The 15,071-nt window shown below is 42.7% G+C and overlaps 2 protein-coding genes across 2 annotated transcripts; both read right to left on the reverse strand.

The window, feature by feature from the left end:
• Positions 1 to 9,020: 9,020 nt before the first annotated feature.
• On the reverse strand, positions 9,021 to 12,415 carry LOC108038918 (angiotensin-converting enzyme). The gene is made up of 6 exons (XM_017115805.2): positions 12,329 to 12,415; positions 10,410 to 11,666; positions 9,642 to 9,859; positions 9,464 to 9,586; positions 9,228 to 9,406; positions 9,021 to 9,173 (listed from the first exon to the last, which is right to left on the reverse strand). Exons 1-6 carry the CDS (start codon positions 12,365 to 12,367, stop codon positions 9,163 to 9,165), a joined length of 1,827 nt encoding a protein of 608 aa, XP_016971294.1. The 5' UTR covers positions 12,368 to 12,415; the 3' UTR covers positions 9,021 to 9,162.
• Positions 12,416 to 12,545: 130 nt separating this feature from the next.
• LOC108038904 (phenoloxidase 2) lies at positions 12,546 to 15,009 on the reverse strand. Its single transcript, XM_017115786.2, has 4 exons — positions 13,954 to 15,009; positions 13,799 to 13,894; positions 12,981 to 13,742; positions 12,546 to 12,915 (listed from the first exon to the last, which is right to left on the reverse strand). The coding sequence occupies exons 1-4, from the start codon at positions 14,935 to 14,937 to the stop codon at positions 12,703 to 12,705; spliced, it is 2,055 nt and encodes a 684-aa protein (XP_016971275.1). The 5' UTR covers positions 14,938 to 15,009; the 3' UTR covers positions 12,546 to 12,702.
• Positions 15,010 to 15,071: the final 62 nt, after the last annotated feature.

Raw genomic sequence — 15,071 nt, forward strand, 5'->3', positions numbered from 1 at the left:
AACTTTTTAACGAATGGTCCGATTTGAAAAATTTCTTCTAAATTTCGATAAAACTGCATTTTTACTTTTCCGAAATATTTAAATTTTTAAATTCGTATATAAGCGATTGTGGGCGTTAAAGGGGGCGTGGCACCATTTTGAAACAAACTTGCGCTGCGTAGGAACTTCTAAAATCTACATGCAAAATGCCAATCTTCTAGCTTTTATAGTTTCCGAGATCTCAGCGTTCATACGGACAGACAGACAGACAGACAGGCAGACGGACAGACAGACGGACAGACGGACATGGCTAAATCGACTCGGCTAGTGATCCTGATCAAGAATATATGTATATACTTTATAGGGTCGGAAACGCTTCCTTCTAGCTGTTACATACTTTTGCACGAATACAATATACCCTTTTACTCTACGAGTAACGGGTATAAAAACTATAAAATGAAAACGGATTAATTTCTTTATTTAAATGATTCAATGAATTCAAATATAAATTACATTTTTAAATACAATAATAACATTTTTATTCGAAATTGTTGAATTATACTTAATAAATATAATTATTTATAATCCGTTTTACAATATTAAATATTCGAACAATCTTGAATGATTTCAACAAGATATTTTAAATCAAAATTGTAGATACTTCTAAGAATTTAATATAAACTAGTTAAATTCGGTACTTAAATGACAAGTTAAAAACTAAATTCAGTTTTAAAATGTAATAAAATAAAATAGAAATGGATATATCATTTTAGGATCAATATACTTAATTGTAATTATTTTTCCAATAAAATCAGTGAAACTCAATCTTTAAATTTGTAGCTATCTCAACAAGATGTTTATATGTTAGTATGTGCAACACAAAGTTTCATATGTTTTTAGAGATAAGCACCTCAAAAATATAAAAAAAGTTTTCTGTGTTGTGTTGCTGTGGGGCATGGGCATCGGCATTGGCATTGGGATGGGGTTGGGGATTGGGTTGAGGTCGGGGATTCGGATTGGGACTGGGGATTGGGGATTGGGTTTGGTGCGGGTGCTGCTGCCGCGTGAACGCTTCAACTCCAATGCCAGCTGCTGGCGGATGCTTGCGACAGTTGGAAAGTGTTTGGCGCTTTGCCTTTTTCCATTTCGTGTTTTAATTTTTTGCGGCCAGGGCAAATATTTGCATACACTCCGCCACCGCCGCTGCTTTTGTTATTGTTTTTGCCTTAGCTTTTGCTGCTGATGCTGCTGGCATCCAGCAACCAGCAAACAGCAACCGCAAATTCGAGTAGCAATTGCTCTTAATTTCGTGTGGCACAATTTCCAAGGGGCAGCTGCTGCTTTCGGCTTTCTGGCCTGTCCACAATTATGAATATTCATTAATCGATGACAGGCATTTGGTTTGGCGTTTGGAATTCGCCGGCGCGATTTCTCTCCCCACAGTACAGTGTCGGGCAAAAATCAAAAAAAGCAGCAACTGAAGCATCGCAAAAAACGGCCAAACTGCAATGAGGAAGTCGCCGTGCTTTTCCACACACACACACGCACACACCTATGAGGAAAATGGCAAACGAAAATCGATAATTGAAAAAAAATATTTGCAGGCATAAATGGAAAATACAAAACTGCGGCATTAGCATATATTTGCCCCAACAGGGTGTTGCGGGGCGTATCCGCGGGAGTGCGAGCACACCCTGTGTGCCACATACAGGAAAATGTTCGTAAACGAGTATCGTATCGGCGCGGAGGCCTCGCGAATGCCATCATCACTTTCACCCAGAGGTGATATAATGGACGCAGCCCAGCAAACCCATGACTACGTCACCAGCACCACCATCGCCACCAGATGCCTCTTCCTGAGCCATAAAATGAGATACGGGCACTAATCTTCGCCTCTTCCTTCAATCGCCGATGCTCGTTAATGTCTAATCGGGAAATAAATGTACTTTATATTACAGTTGGCAGTGGGATGTATCGTAATGTGTTTTACCTCCATTCCATAAATTAAATTGCTAAAACGGTTCAGCCACTTAAAATATATAACGCGGAATATTTCTTGTAAAAAATATGAATAAAAATTTTATTTCTTAGCAGTCTTTGAATTGGGTGTCTTAACATCACCAAATTATTAAAGTTAATGTATAAGTTACTAAATATTGATATTGAAAAGGAGTGACATACAAGCATGCTTAGTATAAAACTTATATGTAGTACGAGGTGGTTCCATTACAAAAATTGTTAATTAATAGATAATAATAATATTAAATCCTTTATCTGAAAAAATAACAAAAAAGCTTAGCTGTTAAAAAAGGTAAAGGTAAATTAAACATCCATAAAGAGTTTTGCCTTTCTAATATTGTTAATAGAAGCCACACTCCTTCAATTAAATAAAATGAATATTTTACTTTTTATGAAATATATTCTCCTTTTCTCACTACTTCTCTATTGGATTTGCGGTTTATCCCAAACCCGTGATCGGTGTTAGCACCCCCAATTCCATTTGCAAGTCCAAGAACTATGGAGATCCGACTGATCTAATCTGCCTTTTGTTTATGCGAATTTAGCACCAGCACTCGATCGTTGCTAACGATTATCAATAACACCTTCTAATTCGATTAGCAAAGCTTGACAAATTGCCAATATTGAGTTAGTCAATTAGCAGATTCCAGTTCAGTTGGGACAAATACAAAATGTAAGAATCAAATCGAAATGAATGCAACCAAGGGGGAGATGGCCAGAGAAGCGTGGCTATTAGGATATTAAAAACTTTCCATTCCCGTCTCGAGATGTCGAAGTCAGTTTTGATCTGTCAATCATATATAATATATAAACAGACATATGTGTACCGCGGTGCCAGGCAGATATAAAGTTAATGGTTGTAGGGTCTGTGCCACGAGCCAAACTTGATCGCGAAATTCGCGGCAATTAGTGAGCTGCGGTGTAAAAGAGCAAAAAACAAATGAATACACCAAAAACATAAACGAAACTGAAATACTCTTACAAAATGGACTATTTGCTGCCACAAATGATAAAAGAAAACAATTATCGTAAGCTTGCAGCAAATTTGAATAACGATAAAAAGTTAACAACAAATAAAAATACATATAATTGAACATGAAACATTAAACGTTTGTTGATTATAATTTTACATTGTTTTTTAATGTTTTTGATTTAAATATAAAAAGTTCAAAGTTACTTGTTCATTTGATTCGGTGGCGATAATAATAATTCCCATCACAAATGCCAAAATCCCTTGAATTTATTACTTTAACCTCTTTCATCAAACAATAATGTTAAATGTGCATAAAAAGTGTTGAACTTAAATTAATCAAACGATTATTTTAATCTCTTAATAAGAGTTCAAATCAAAGACAGAATGGATAAACTACCATTGTTCCATTTACTAATTTCTCATGTTGTGTAATAAGCCTTTCTGAAGAGAAGCCAGATATTAAACACCAGAAATGCCATAAATCAATTTAAGATGCGGTAGTCCAAAAAAAAATGAAGAGGAAACAGAAGAAGTTCGAGGCGGCAGCTGCGGCTTTCCTCGATTGGGATTACCGACTGGCATCTGCAGACAATTGAACGAGATCGTAGGCCTCGAAATATGTGACGTTATGAATAGGCGTTTAGATCTTTTTGTGTGCAGCTCTCCCTATCCCAACGCTGCTTTTTTTTTCTGGTTTCTTTCTTTTCGCTAATTACACAATTGTCTCGGCCGAGCTTTTTCACATTTTTGTGTCATATGCGGGAAGAGCGAGGCTTATACAACACGCAGACTTCGATGGGGGGCATGCGTAACCGAGGGTGTTTCGCTGTGTTTTCCTTTTGAAATATGTATGACAAGAAATACCACATGACGAATGCGGGACCAGGCAAGATCCACATCCACATCAACTAACCGCTCGCTGAGCAGGCTAAAAGGCCCATAAAACTTAAGTGCAAGAAATTATGTTGAGTAAATGTAATTGCCTGGCAGATGATATATGCAAAGCCATTTGGAAATGCGTTTAATTTGCACATTAGTGCGTGGGAGAGATTTGACATTTCGTAAGGTGCGTGTTTAAATCCACATATGTACCGATGAGCGACCTAGAAAATTGCTCAAATCGCTCCATCCACAATGCAAGATATTTCATAAGGCGCAGCCAAAATTGGCAATAAAATTGGACCGTTTACAGCAATCGGCGAGCAAACAACCGTTTTTGGCAGCGGGCCAGGAAATTGACTTTTGGCCTATTAAAATACAATTCAAAACGGCAAGCGCTGGTGACTTTCATTCGAAGAGCTTTTCATAAACAGAGGTTTCCTTATTGCAGCAGCCGCTCACTTCGACGGTCAAACTATCGATCGATCGATTGATCGATCAGTTAGCCCGCTAATGCCTCCACTTAACGGACAACTCCAGTTGCAGGCTGCAAAGCAATTGGGAAATTAATCCAACCGGAGGCCAAACGGATCCCCATGCCATCTAAGTGCAATTGTCTTTTCAAGTGGCACAAGCCAAAAGTACGAAAATAGATGCGGAGATGTTGGCCAAAAAAAAAAAAAGAAAAAGTGGATATTCATTAAAAAGTAAAAGAAGCCAGCGCGTTTGCCGCAACGAAAATGAAAGTAAAATTAATTTTTTTTCGGCTTTTCAAGAGGCGCCCGCTGCCTGATCACCGCTCGCTTCTTGGCCATTTTTTGGCGATGATGTCAACATAATTTCTCCACCTACACAGCAGGCCATCCATTCAATCTCCTTCTCTTTTTTTTTTTTTTTTTGTTGACCCCTGTCGTCGCTGCGTGATTGTGGACTTTAATTTAAGGCGAGCACGCGCTTACGTAAGGCAAAACCAAACCCGAGCGAGGCGACCCCGGACTCGAGTTCGTGTCTTAAGTCTTTTGATTTTGCAGGAAGCCTAAGCTCCCTCATTTCCATGATAAATACTCGTACATTCTGAACAATATATATTTGGCGTGCGGTGCGGATAATGATGCCCCAGCACCGAAAAAGAGATGCAACAAATGATAATTATGGCCGCGCCATATCATTGTGGCATTGTAGTCGCACCGAAGAAAGGTTAGCGCAGTGAAAAGAGCAAAGACAACCGCCTGCAGGGCCCTCCAGCTTCCAGCGTCCAGCGGTGCGTATACATAATGCTCAACCGACATTCGCATTTGTTGCTGTAACATTTTATTGCTTTTTATTCGACTGCGCTGCCATCATCACAGCGCGCGTCATAATATACATAATTTCTTAATTGCTTGGGGTCAGCTCTCGAATGGATGGATGGATGGATGGATGGATGCTTGCTTGGTTTGTTATGGCTGATTGCTTCTTCTGTTTTTCCCTCTTTTCGTTTTCGTTTTCCTTCTCCTTTTTTTATGTTTTTCATCATTTTTGGGGCGCCACGCTGCGGCAGCTGGATAAGACTCAGCATGGGATTTCGTCAAATAATCATGATTTTTGCACGAGCGCGTGATCTGCAGTTTCTTCCTCAGCTTGGCTGATCTTTCTGCAACAGCCTGCTATTTCAACTCATCGTTCGCAATTGTTATGAAAGTTGGAGCCGAAATTTAATTACCATAAAGCAGGACTCAAGTAATCGATGAGCAAAGTCTTACGAGGGGAATTCACCTTGGCGAAACACAGCATTTATGGTGTTTTGGGGCTTCATTTGTTAGAGGATTGTTTGATAATGACTAGTTTTTCACTAATTTGAATCATCGATCTTTTAATGGCTATGCAACTTGAAAAGTAAAATATTTTTATGTGATGTTTTAATGATAAAAGTCTAATAGTTTAAAGGGGGAAATTTAGTTTGATCATTAATAGATTTTTGGAAGTCATTGCTAATTATTATAATTGTAATATTATTTGCAAATTAGGTAAAAATTAATAAAATACCTCACACTTCCTTGACCTCGACGATTTCTCCAAGTCTTTTTTAACAGATCCTCCTCATAAGCTCACCTTAAGCTCTCTATTGTCTTGTCTTTTGCCAATCTGAACTTGACAATGGCCTCACGTAACAAAGCCATTTGGGGGTCTTATTCCCATTCCCTGCTCTCCTATTCCCAATCCCCAATCCCCGCACACACAATATGCTAAAACTATTCACCTCTGATTCCGCCCTATTGTGCTGGTCTTAAGCCGAATTTCGTTTATATTTGCTCACTCGTTCGTTTGTTTAAATGCTTGCCACCAACGTGCCCGATGAATATGTAAACAAAATTCGCATATAACACTCGCATATCTCCTACACATGTTCCCAACTTGTTAACGAGTGCTCATATATGGGGATTTACTTTTTGAGTTAATGTTAATGTGAATGCATCTGCTGATGGGCAATTTAAAAAAGTTCACCAAATTGTCTGACATCGACATGCAAATTTCATTTAACTTGTTTTCCCTTTGCGGTTTCCGTTTCGGCTCTTTTCTCCGTCCACACAGCATTCCCATACCCGTATATCTATGCATAATTTGGACACTTAAGTCTTTATACTCTCCCCGAGGGGCTGTGCCAATTTTGGCAGCCGATTTGCAACGCCAAATGGCAAGGTGCTGTAATTAAATAAACTTACATTTTTCAAAGTTGGAAATCATATCATATATTTCTTTAGCTTGTGAAATTTGTTTAAGATACTGTTTCCTACCTAAAATATACATTCAAAATTGTCTTAACGTCCCAAAATTTAACTAACAAATAATAAATATAAATTGGAGTATATAGAAAAATGTATTAAGTATATAATACCCAATAATATATTGTTATGATTTTTTACATATTAGTTGTACATATAATACATATTTTTTTATGTAGCTGAATTTAGAAATGTTGTTCTGGGAACTTTTCAATATATGAATAACGAAATACGTTTGACCAATTTTTAAATTGGCCTTTGCCTTTAACTTAACTATTTTCAAAATAATAAAACAGAATTTGTATCATATCTCAGACAGCTTAACAATATTACTTTTGTGAAGGATTATGAGAAATAAAATAACGATTTTCTGCAAGCTTATTGAGAAACCGAAGCGCTTCAAAATGTATAATGAAATCAAAATTATACCATATATTAATTATTTTCATAAGAGCATTTTAAGATTAGTCTGTGCGTTCTTGTTGATTCAGGTAACTGCTGGCATAAAGGCAAGCGAAATACCTGGATGACGGCGTGGGTGCCTTTCACTCAACTCCGTTTCGGGACGGACGGGCGGCATGCCATGTCAAAGTTGGACTCGGATTCGCATTCGGATTCGGATTCGGATTCGAGTCGAGTGTGCAGTGCCTGCTTCTGCTGAAGCTGGAAATGATTCAATTTCACGGCCATTCATTCCGCAGCGAGTGCGCGGCCACCGCAATTTGGCGCAATTAGCAGCAGGTATACTGCATACTGCAAACTGCAAACTTAAAACTGGAGACTGCATACTGCACCTTCGTCGACTGACAGAAAAACAGGCGGCACGCAATGCATTCGCCCATTTGCCGCAGACGCCCCCACTGGAAAGGCGAAAAGGAAATCCAGTCGGGGGAAAAGCACTCGTCCAGCTAAATGAGGAACGCCCCCGGGGGCATGGCCGAAAGGGGAGGGGGGCGTGGCCGTGGGCGATCCGCCGACCTTGCCGCCCGCGATCGCTATTGCTCCACAATTCGCTGGGCTTGGACTCTGTCTTGGCTAATGACCACCGCAGAGGCAGAACCGCTGACCTTTCGCCAGTCGCGGGGCAAGTGAAGCGTGGCAGCTGCAAGTCGCCAAATCCGGCATGTCGGCTCAAAGCCGAATGGGTTGTACCCTAATGGCAACTTGCTTCCACAAACCAAATCATTTTGGAAAGTCCAACTTGATTGGCCAAAACCAAACGCAAAAATACATTAACTTTTAAGTGATTTACATATAGCATTTTTCAAACTTTAAAAACTTGTATGCCGCATTTGCTTAAAAAGGACAGAGTTTTAATACTATAAGATTGAAATATTTTTTACCTACATTTTAAGTAACTTTAATTATTATTATCGTATCTCTTTATAACAATCTAATTATAAGTAGGTATTGCAGTAGGTATTTTTACAACTCCCATGCAGCTTAACTGCAAAACGCTTAAAACTTAATTGGGTTTTTTGGATTTAAAAATGTATTAGTTAAATTAATAATTGACTTTTTAAAAATATTTTCTGTGGATTATTACCATCAATCAATGATAAATACAATTATTATACTATATATCAAAAATATAAATTTTATAGTTGAAAATTCGTAATTACAAATCTAATGCTTATTAGTATCCCCAGCAGATTTCTTCAAAGGAAAGTGTATCTGTAACGTGGGTAAAATACAGATCGTCATCTGGTCTGGTGACAACCACCGCAAGAGTGGCTCGGTCTGATGTGGATTTCGATGTGGATGTGGAGGTTGTTGGTGGATGTGGATGTGGATGTGGCCAGTGGCCGGTGGATGCAATCAAGCGGCGAACGCACAACGAGCTGCGGTGCGCTTGAATGGACTTCAAACCGGAGGACAGGCTCTTGACTTCGGATTGCGACACTTTAACGCAGCCAACAAGCAACATTTCGAGGGCTCTTGGACTCTTGGAGGTTGCAACGCAGCCGCCACCGATTATTTGTGGTCAAACACGATAGAAACTAAAAGAAAAAGTCAAAGCTGCCCACAGCCGGAACCGATTTTCCGCCTGACTGCTGGAGAGTTGGGAAATTCTTGAAATCTTAAAAATAGAATTGGAACAAGAAGCGGCTTTTGTCAACGAAATCACTAAACATAAATATATTTTTCTGTTTTAGCCATTTTTAAACTCGATTTATTTATTAACTAATATATCAAATAATTATATAAAATTGTATTAAATGATCATTTTTAAATTTAATTTGGTTAACTTAGAATTTGAATGCCGTATTTTACGCGCCGAAGTAGTTCCTACTTCCATCTCCCTCTAACCAAAACTTTCGTTCATATAAGCACCCGCATACAAGTTAAAGTAGGTGCGAGTGAGACAACCGTCTAGCAAACCGATTCATTTATAAAACCGATTCGCAGCAGTGTTGTAAAACGTTTTTATTTTAACAGTTACCAATTCAAATAGATATTTGAAAAATGAAGGTAAAATCAAAAAAGATATTTTATTAATATTTGTGAGCAAACTAATTTGGCCTCATAGAAAGCTGCTCTTTAAAGTCCTCAAACGATTTCTGCAATGATAAAATTAATATAAAATGTACAAATTTCAAAGTATTCAACCTTACTTTTCTTGGTTGAAGTCCAGCCAATTTTGGAACTAGCGTCCTTATTATATTTTTTGAGCCAATCCAGAACGGGCTGATAGTACTCCAGCAGAGCCAAGCTACTCAGTCCAGTGTTACTGGGCAGTATTTTGGCAATCACTTCTTTCCAGGGCTTGGTAGAACCCAAAGACATCATGGATCTGGGAAAGAGTAACTAGTTGAGTATTAAATTCTGAAGGGAAACTAAGAAAACTCACTTTAAGTCGTTGCCAACGGCCAGACTGCCATAGAAATCGCAGTTGTGCAGCGGTCCACTGCTGTAACTCTTCTTGCAGAACTCGCGATAGATCTGATAGCCCAGAATCTCGGAAATGAATTTTCTAAAATGTTTGTAAATTAAAGCGTTTCCTTATATAGACACCTAAGAACACTTACTGAGTCTGGAAGCTCTGGTCAATGTTGACGTAGAATTTGTAGGGAAAGTCAATGGCACCTTCTGCCCGATCCGAGGGCGGTTCAATTCCGGCATGCTGCTCCATCAGTCGCCAGTAGTGCTTGTTCACGGTGTCCATGTCCACGGTGTTGTTCAGAAGGTCGTGCATCACCTTGGTGTGCACGTAGTACAATGGAATGCTCAGAATCGTGTGAATGGACTGGAATTAAAGATAAATTTAAATATGATGTTATTAAATCTTTTTAATAAAAAAAAATTAAAAGATAAGAAATATTTGCCTTGTAGAGTGGATTTTATTTAACTTGATTTGGTAATAAATCATAAATAAAGACCTAATATGGAAGTTAATAGAAATAATGCAAATTAAAAAAGGTTTTTTTTAATAAACAACATTATTTATCAACATGTTAAATCTTGTACCTTAACCAACAGTAGATTGTAATACTGATATTATCAATAATATTGATTATGCTAGCGAATGGAAAAAAATAAGGAAAAAGGTATAAAAACTGGTTGTAATATAGAATTAGCTGAATAACATATAACTCGCATTATGTTAATTTGAAACCTTTTTAATTATAAGTTATTAAGCACTTTGTTAAATATCAAAAGACCACTTTATGCCTATTTAAATAATTAAACAAAATTATATTTCCTTTGTAAAAAAGACTTGTGCCTAATGACATAAGAAATTGGGTAATTAGATTTCTTGAGGGTACCCTAGTTTTCAGAAACAATGGGGTACTCACCATGCGGAAGAGCCGACTCATGAGGGCCGTCTCGTCGAGGGTGGTGGTGGCCAGGCGGCGGCCAGTGAGGTGGGCGGGAGCGGAGGCGGAGAGGACCACGGCCTCGCCCACGGCGAACTCCAGGTTGTAGGCCTTGAAGTAGTACGAGGGCAGGTGCCTCTTCTGCTGGGCGTAGTACACCCTGGCCATGTGGCTGTGGTACTGCATAAGTTTCCGGAAGCTGACCTTCTCGCAGTACATGAGGTATACATGTGGGGTCATGTCGAAGATGGAGGGTCGGCAGTCGTCGTTGGGACTGTCCTGGTTGGGCTCCTTCAGCTGGTTCTTGTGGAACTCCGCGGACAGTGGCTCAAAGCCCAAAGAGGTGTAGAAGGCTTCCGATTCGTTGACCATTGCCTTGGCACTCAGGTCCTTGACGAACTCATCGAACTCCGGCAACTGGGCACGCGGGTAGTACTGCTCCAGGATGCTGCCACCTGCCCAGGCCTGCTCCAGGACCTGCTGAAGCAGGTGATCGGGTATGGGTCCATTGGGATTCACCACCTCGCCGCCGTACTTCTTGTGCAGCTCCTGGCGGACGAAGGCGTGCAGTTGCTGGTAGGCCGGGCGCAGTTCCAGCATCACCTGCTCCATCTGCTGGAGCATCTCCTGGCTGTCGTAGCGGTACCACAGCTTGTGCACCGGCACGTCCAGGATCTTGGCCGCCCGCTGATAGGACTGCACGATGGTGTAGAAGTTGAGCGAGGCCCACAGTTGGTTCTTCTCGCGCCACGCCTCCCAGTAGTACTTCAGCTCGTCGGCATCCCGGCTGGTCTGCACGATCTTCTGGATGTCCGGGAAGTAGGCCAGCGGACTGTCGTCCTCGTTGGGCATATTGGCTCCGCCCAGATACGGCTCGATGTCCTTGTCCGTGGAGAGCGTTTGCAGGGCGGCCAGGTTCATCTGCACGGAGGAGAAGTAGTCGTCGCCCAGGACAAACAAATCACCCGCACTGCGCAGCTCCTGCAGGGCAACCTTTGTCTCCGGATTGCGAATCCTGTCCAGATCAAATCCGGCCGCCTGGCGGGAGATGCTCACCAGCTCCTCGGCAATGCGCTTCACATTGTTCAGCTTGTTGAACAGGGCATCGAAGTCTTCCTCGTTGTTTGCAGTGTACGTCTCGCCGGCAATCTCGTTGTACAACCTGTAGTAGCGATCACTCGACTGATTCACAAACGTCTTGGCCTCGAGGTCAAAGTTGGCAGCCGCATTTGCGCACTTAAGTTAAAGAAAAAACATTGTATTAGAATTATCATCGAATCGAATCGTTTTCAAAGCTTTTTCTTAAGCAAGTTATTATAGAGTTCAAACCAAAAAAAAAATATCAAAATTGGTGTTAAATAAATTGGTTATCTATATTTTTATGTAGCAAGTTTGCCTTTTTGTGAATTTCCTCCATAAACAATTTGAATTTAATTGGATAACATCTCTATTTGAAATTAGTATAAAATTTAAGACTCGTTATTTGCTAATTAAAAATAAACTGTTGGAAATATGCATACAATTGTATTACGCAATAGATTATTTATTTTAAGACTTTATACTTTCTCCTTGCAATGTTTTTTGCCAATATTGTTCAATATTTTTCCAATCTGTTCTCAGTATGTTCCCAATCTGTTCCCAATCTGTTTTTAATCTGTTCGCGTTTGAAATGGGTAGTTGATAGATCTATAGCTACTTTAAATTAAACATATTTTTATAACTGGATGAAACCATGAAAATCTACTATACTAGATGCACTTGTTTTAGTAGAAAGCATTTCAATAAAAGCACTTTTTTAGCTACGCAATAAAATGCGTTAGAACGAATATTAAAATCACTATTGTTTTTTAAAGATCCCAGCACGTATTCAAAGATTATTTAATCGCCAGCATGCTTACGGCAATGCCCACTATCAGCAGCAGCAGCGGCAGGCTCATCTCCTCTGGAATCGGTTTCACTTTCGCACTCAACACCGGATCTTCTCGAACTGAGTGGCTCCAAGCCCGTGGAGCTGGCATTTAAAGCCTCCACCGGAGGCTGATACCGCTGATAAGCGCAATCAGCGAGAGATTCCCGCGCGGAGGCCAACCCATAATAATTGAGAACAAAAGTTGCTTTGTGGAATGCCATGATGTCTTGTTTATTAAGCGGCTCAATAAAGATGCAATAGATTGCTAAGAGTTATATATCTAGAAATGGGCAAGGTCATCGAAACGGGGTCAGGTTGCTGGCAATGTGGATCAGGAGCGGATTAGTCCGAGCTTGGGTTCATCTAGTTCTGGCGCTGAACAGTGCGATTCTCGTGGCGAATGTTCACATCCACGATGCTCATGTTGGGCGTGAGGAAGTTCACCAGGCGATCGACTCCGGTGCGGGGCAACCTGTCGAAGGGATAGCCCATGGACTGGCGATCCGGATACAGGCGATCGCGGACTCCGCAGTAGGAGGCGGCATCGCTGCAGCGACCCACCAATTGCTGGTCAATCTGGGGGACAAAAATGGATGAAGAGTTAAGGTCAGCACTAAAACCTAACACTTAAGTAAACCTACCCTGTCGTTCTCATAGTTGGACACCATGATGAAGAGCACCATGGGCAGACCCTCGGGCAGACCCTTCGGCACCAGCATGTGATTGGGCCAGCCGCAGCCGCAGAAGTTGAACTCCAGTTCCTCGGGGGAACCGGCAGTCGGACGATTGGCATCCAAATTGCGGAAAGTCCTCTCAAATGGAATCGTGACACTTGACTCCGTGGAGCGGCGGCGAATGGTGTTGGGACCCGGGTTCAGGGCAGCCACAAACTTGTCCAGCTCGATCATCATGCCACGCTGATCCCGCATCAACATGGGCTGACCACGCTCGTCATTCTTGGGCGCCATGAAGATGCGCACGTAGCCGAACCGCTGCACTCCACTGTCGTTGTTCACATTGATGGTGTAGGTGAAGGGCAGGTGCTGCAGGTGGCTGAACCGGGCAAACACATTGCCGCGGGGCAGGAAGTCGAAGCCGCGGGACATGTCCACATCCGACTGCTGCCAGAAGGTGGTCAGCATGTTGGGCTGACCCCCATTGGTGGCCACCTGGATGCCCGTGATCGAGACGCCCGTGTAGTTCAGCTGCGTGTCGGTGTAGGCGGGCAGTCGCGACTTGTGCTCCTGGAAGATGCGGTCAATGTACGAGTGCCACTTGTAGAACACCGGATCTCTCATCGCGGTGGACACATCGCCCATCACGCCGAAGGACTCCAAGTGCTTGCTGGTCGGATCGTGGGCGTACGAGATGAAGGTGTGTCCGTTGTTGTGCAGGTCACCATACTGGAGGGGAAGAGCTGTTAGATCTATTTACCAAACAAATAACTAAAGGGTATTACCAGCACTCGGTTAGGCGACAGAATGGAGGACTCAATCATGTTGCCCAGGGTATCGATTCCCGTGGCCTCGTCCAAAGCAACGCGGTTGCCTTGCTCCTGGAAATAGCAATAACCATTAAAGATCACCTTAAAGACAGAGACTATCCAGAACTCACATCCAGAACAAAGCCCTGGTGGATGGCCTCGTAGATGCGATCGCGCCACCTCTCCAGATCGCCAATCTCCACATTCAGCTGATCTGCCTCCCGGTTGAGATCGCTCAGCTTGGTGCCCTCGAAGCGAGGAGGCCAGGCGCGACTGGCCACCAGGGAGTCCATCTTGGGGAAGTAGCCCTCGGCAATGGGGTCCCTCAGATTGTTGAAGGGCAGTACCCTGGCCAGGTTGTTGCTGAACCGCTCCGCATTGTAGCGGGCAATCACCTGCTGGTGCATGTAGTAGAACAGCTCGCCACGACGATCCTTGTTCACAATGCTGCGATCGGAGGCCTCGAAGGGGTACACCAGATGCCAGTGCCAGTGGTGGAGGTTGACGCCCAGATCCTCGCGGAAGTACCACAGTCGGTGCTCGGGATCGAGATCGGAGGCGGTGTAGTCCCTGGGAATGGTGATGGGCATCCGGGAGCCGGGCTGCACCACAAATGACTCCTCCCGCATCTTGCGTATCACCTGCGAGTCGATGAAGCGATCTGGGAAGGTCTGCGAGAAGGAGGGCAGGTCCAATCCCTGGGTGTCCGGACGATGGAGCAGGGCCACCGAGAGGGCGTAGTTAAAGAGCACCGGGTTCACCCGATCCCTGGCATACACCGCCACACTCTGCAGGTCGTCCACGGAGCGCATGTTCATGAAGATGTCGATCAGACGGCCGGCGATCCTCCTGTGCTTCGGCAGGAACAGGGAGAACTGCTCGTCGCGGCCCAGCGACATGGGGATGCGGAGGTCGGGAATGGAGATATCCCGCACCGGGATGCGCTGCTCCACGGTGTCGCCCACGCGGTTCTGCACCTCATTACTGATCGGACGGTAGCGATCGGTCAGGAAGGAGTCGGGCACATCGAACACGGTCACCCTCTTGCCCTTGTCCATGAACACGGGCTCGGTGGGATGGTCGAAGAGCAGGAGGAGATTCTTCTTGTCGGCCATTTTACTGAGGATTAGTAGGATCTCTCAAAAGGAAACTAACTGAGGGAATGTCACTTCACAACTGTGACTATCCACTGGGAATAGCTGCGCTTTTATACCCAATTCGGAGGGTACCTTTATCACTCGAAAAACCG

This window comes from Drosophila rhopaloa, unplaced genomic scaffold, assembly GCF_018152115.1.
Source record: "Drosophila rhopaloa isolate 14029-0021.01 unplaced genomic scaffold, ASM1815211v1 contig_115, whole genome shotgun sequence".
NCBI lineage: Eukaryota > Metazoa > Arthropoda > Insecta > Diptera > Drosophilidae > Drosophila > Drosophila rhopaloa.

Bases quoted from the DNA above. Each gene is read 5' to 3' on its own strand.
- LOC108038904 (XM_017115786.2), bottom strand. From the start codon at position 14,937: ATGGCCGACAAGAAGAATCTCCTCCTGCTCTTCGACCATCCCACCGAG. The intron at 13,743-13,798 runs GTAATACCCTTT...CTTCCCCTCCAG, and splicing joins TGTCGCCTAACCGAGTGCTG to TATGGTGACCTGCACAACAA. The intron at 12,916-12,980 runs GTAGGTTTACTT...TTTGTCCCCCAG, and splicing joins CCAACTATGAGAACGACAGG to ATTGACCAGCAATTGGTGGG.
- LOC108038918 (XM_017115805.2), bottom strand. From the start codon at position 12,367: ATGAGCCTGCCGCTGCTGCTGCTGATAGTGGGCATTGCC. The intron at 11,667-12,328 runs GTAAGCATGCTG...CTTTAACTTAAG, and splicing joins TGCTGATAGTGGGCATTGCC to TGCGCAAATGCGGCTGCCAA. The intron at 9,860-10,409 runs GTGAGTACCCCA...CTTTAATTCCAG, and splicing joins TGAGTCGGCTCTTCCGCATG to TCCATTCACACGATTCTGAG.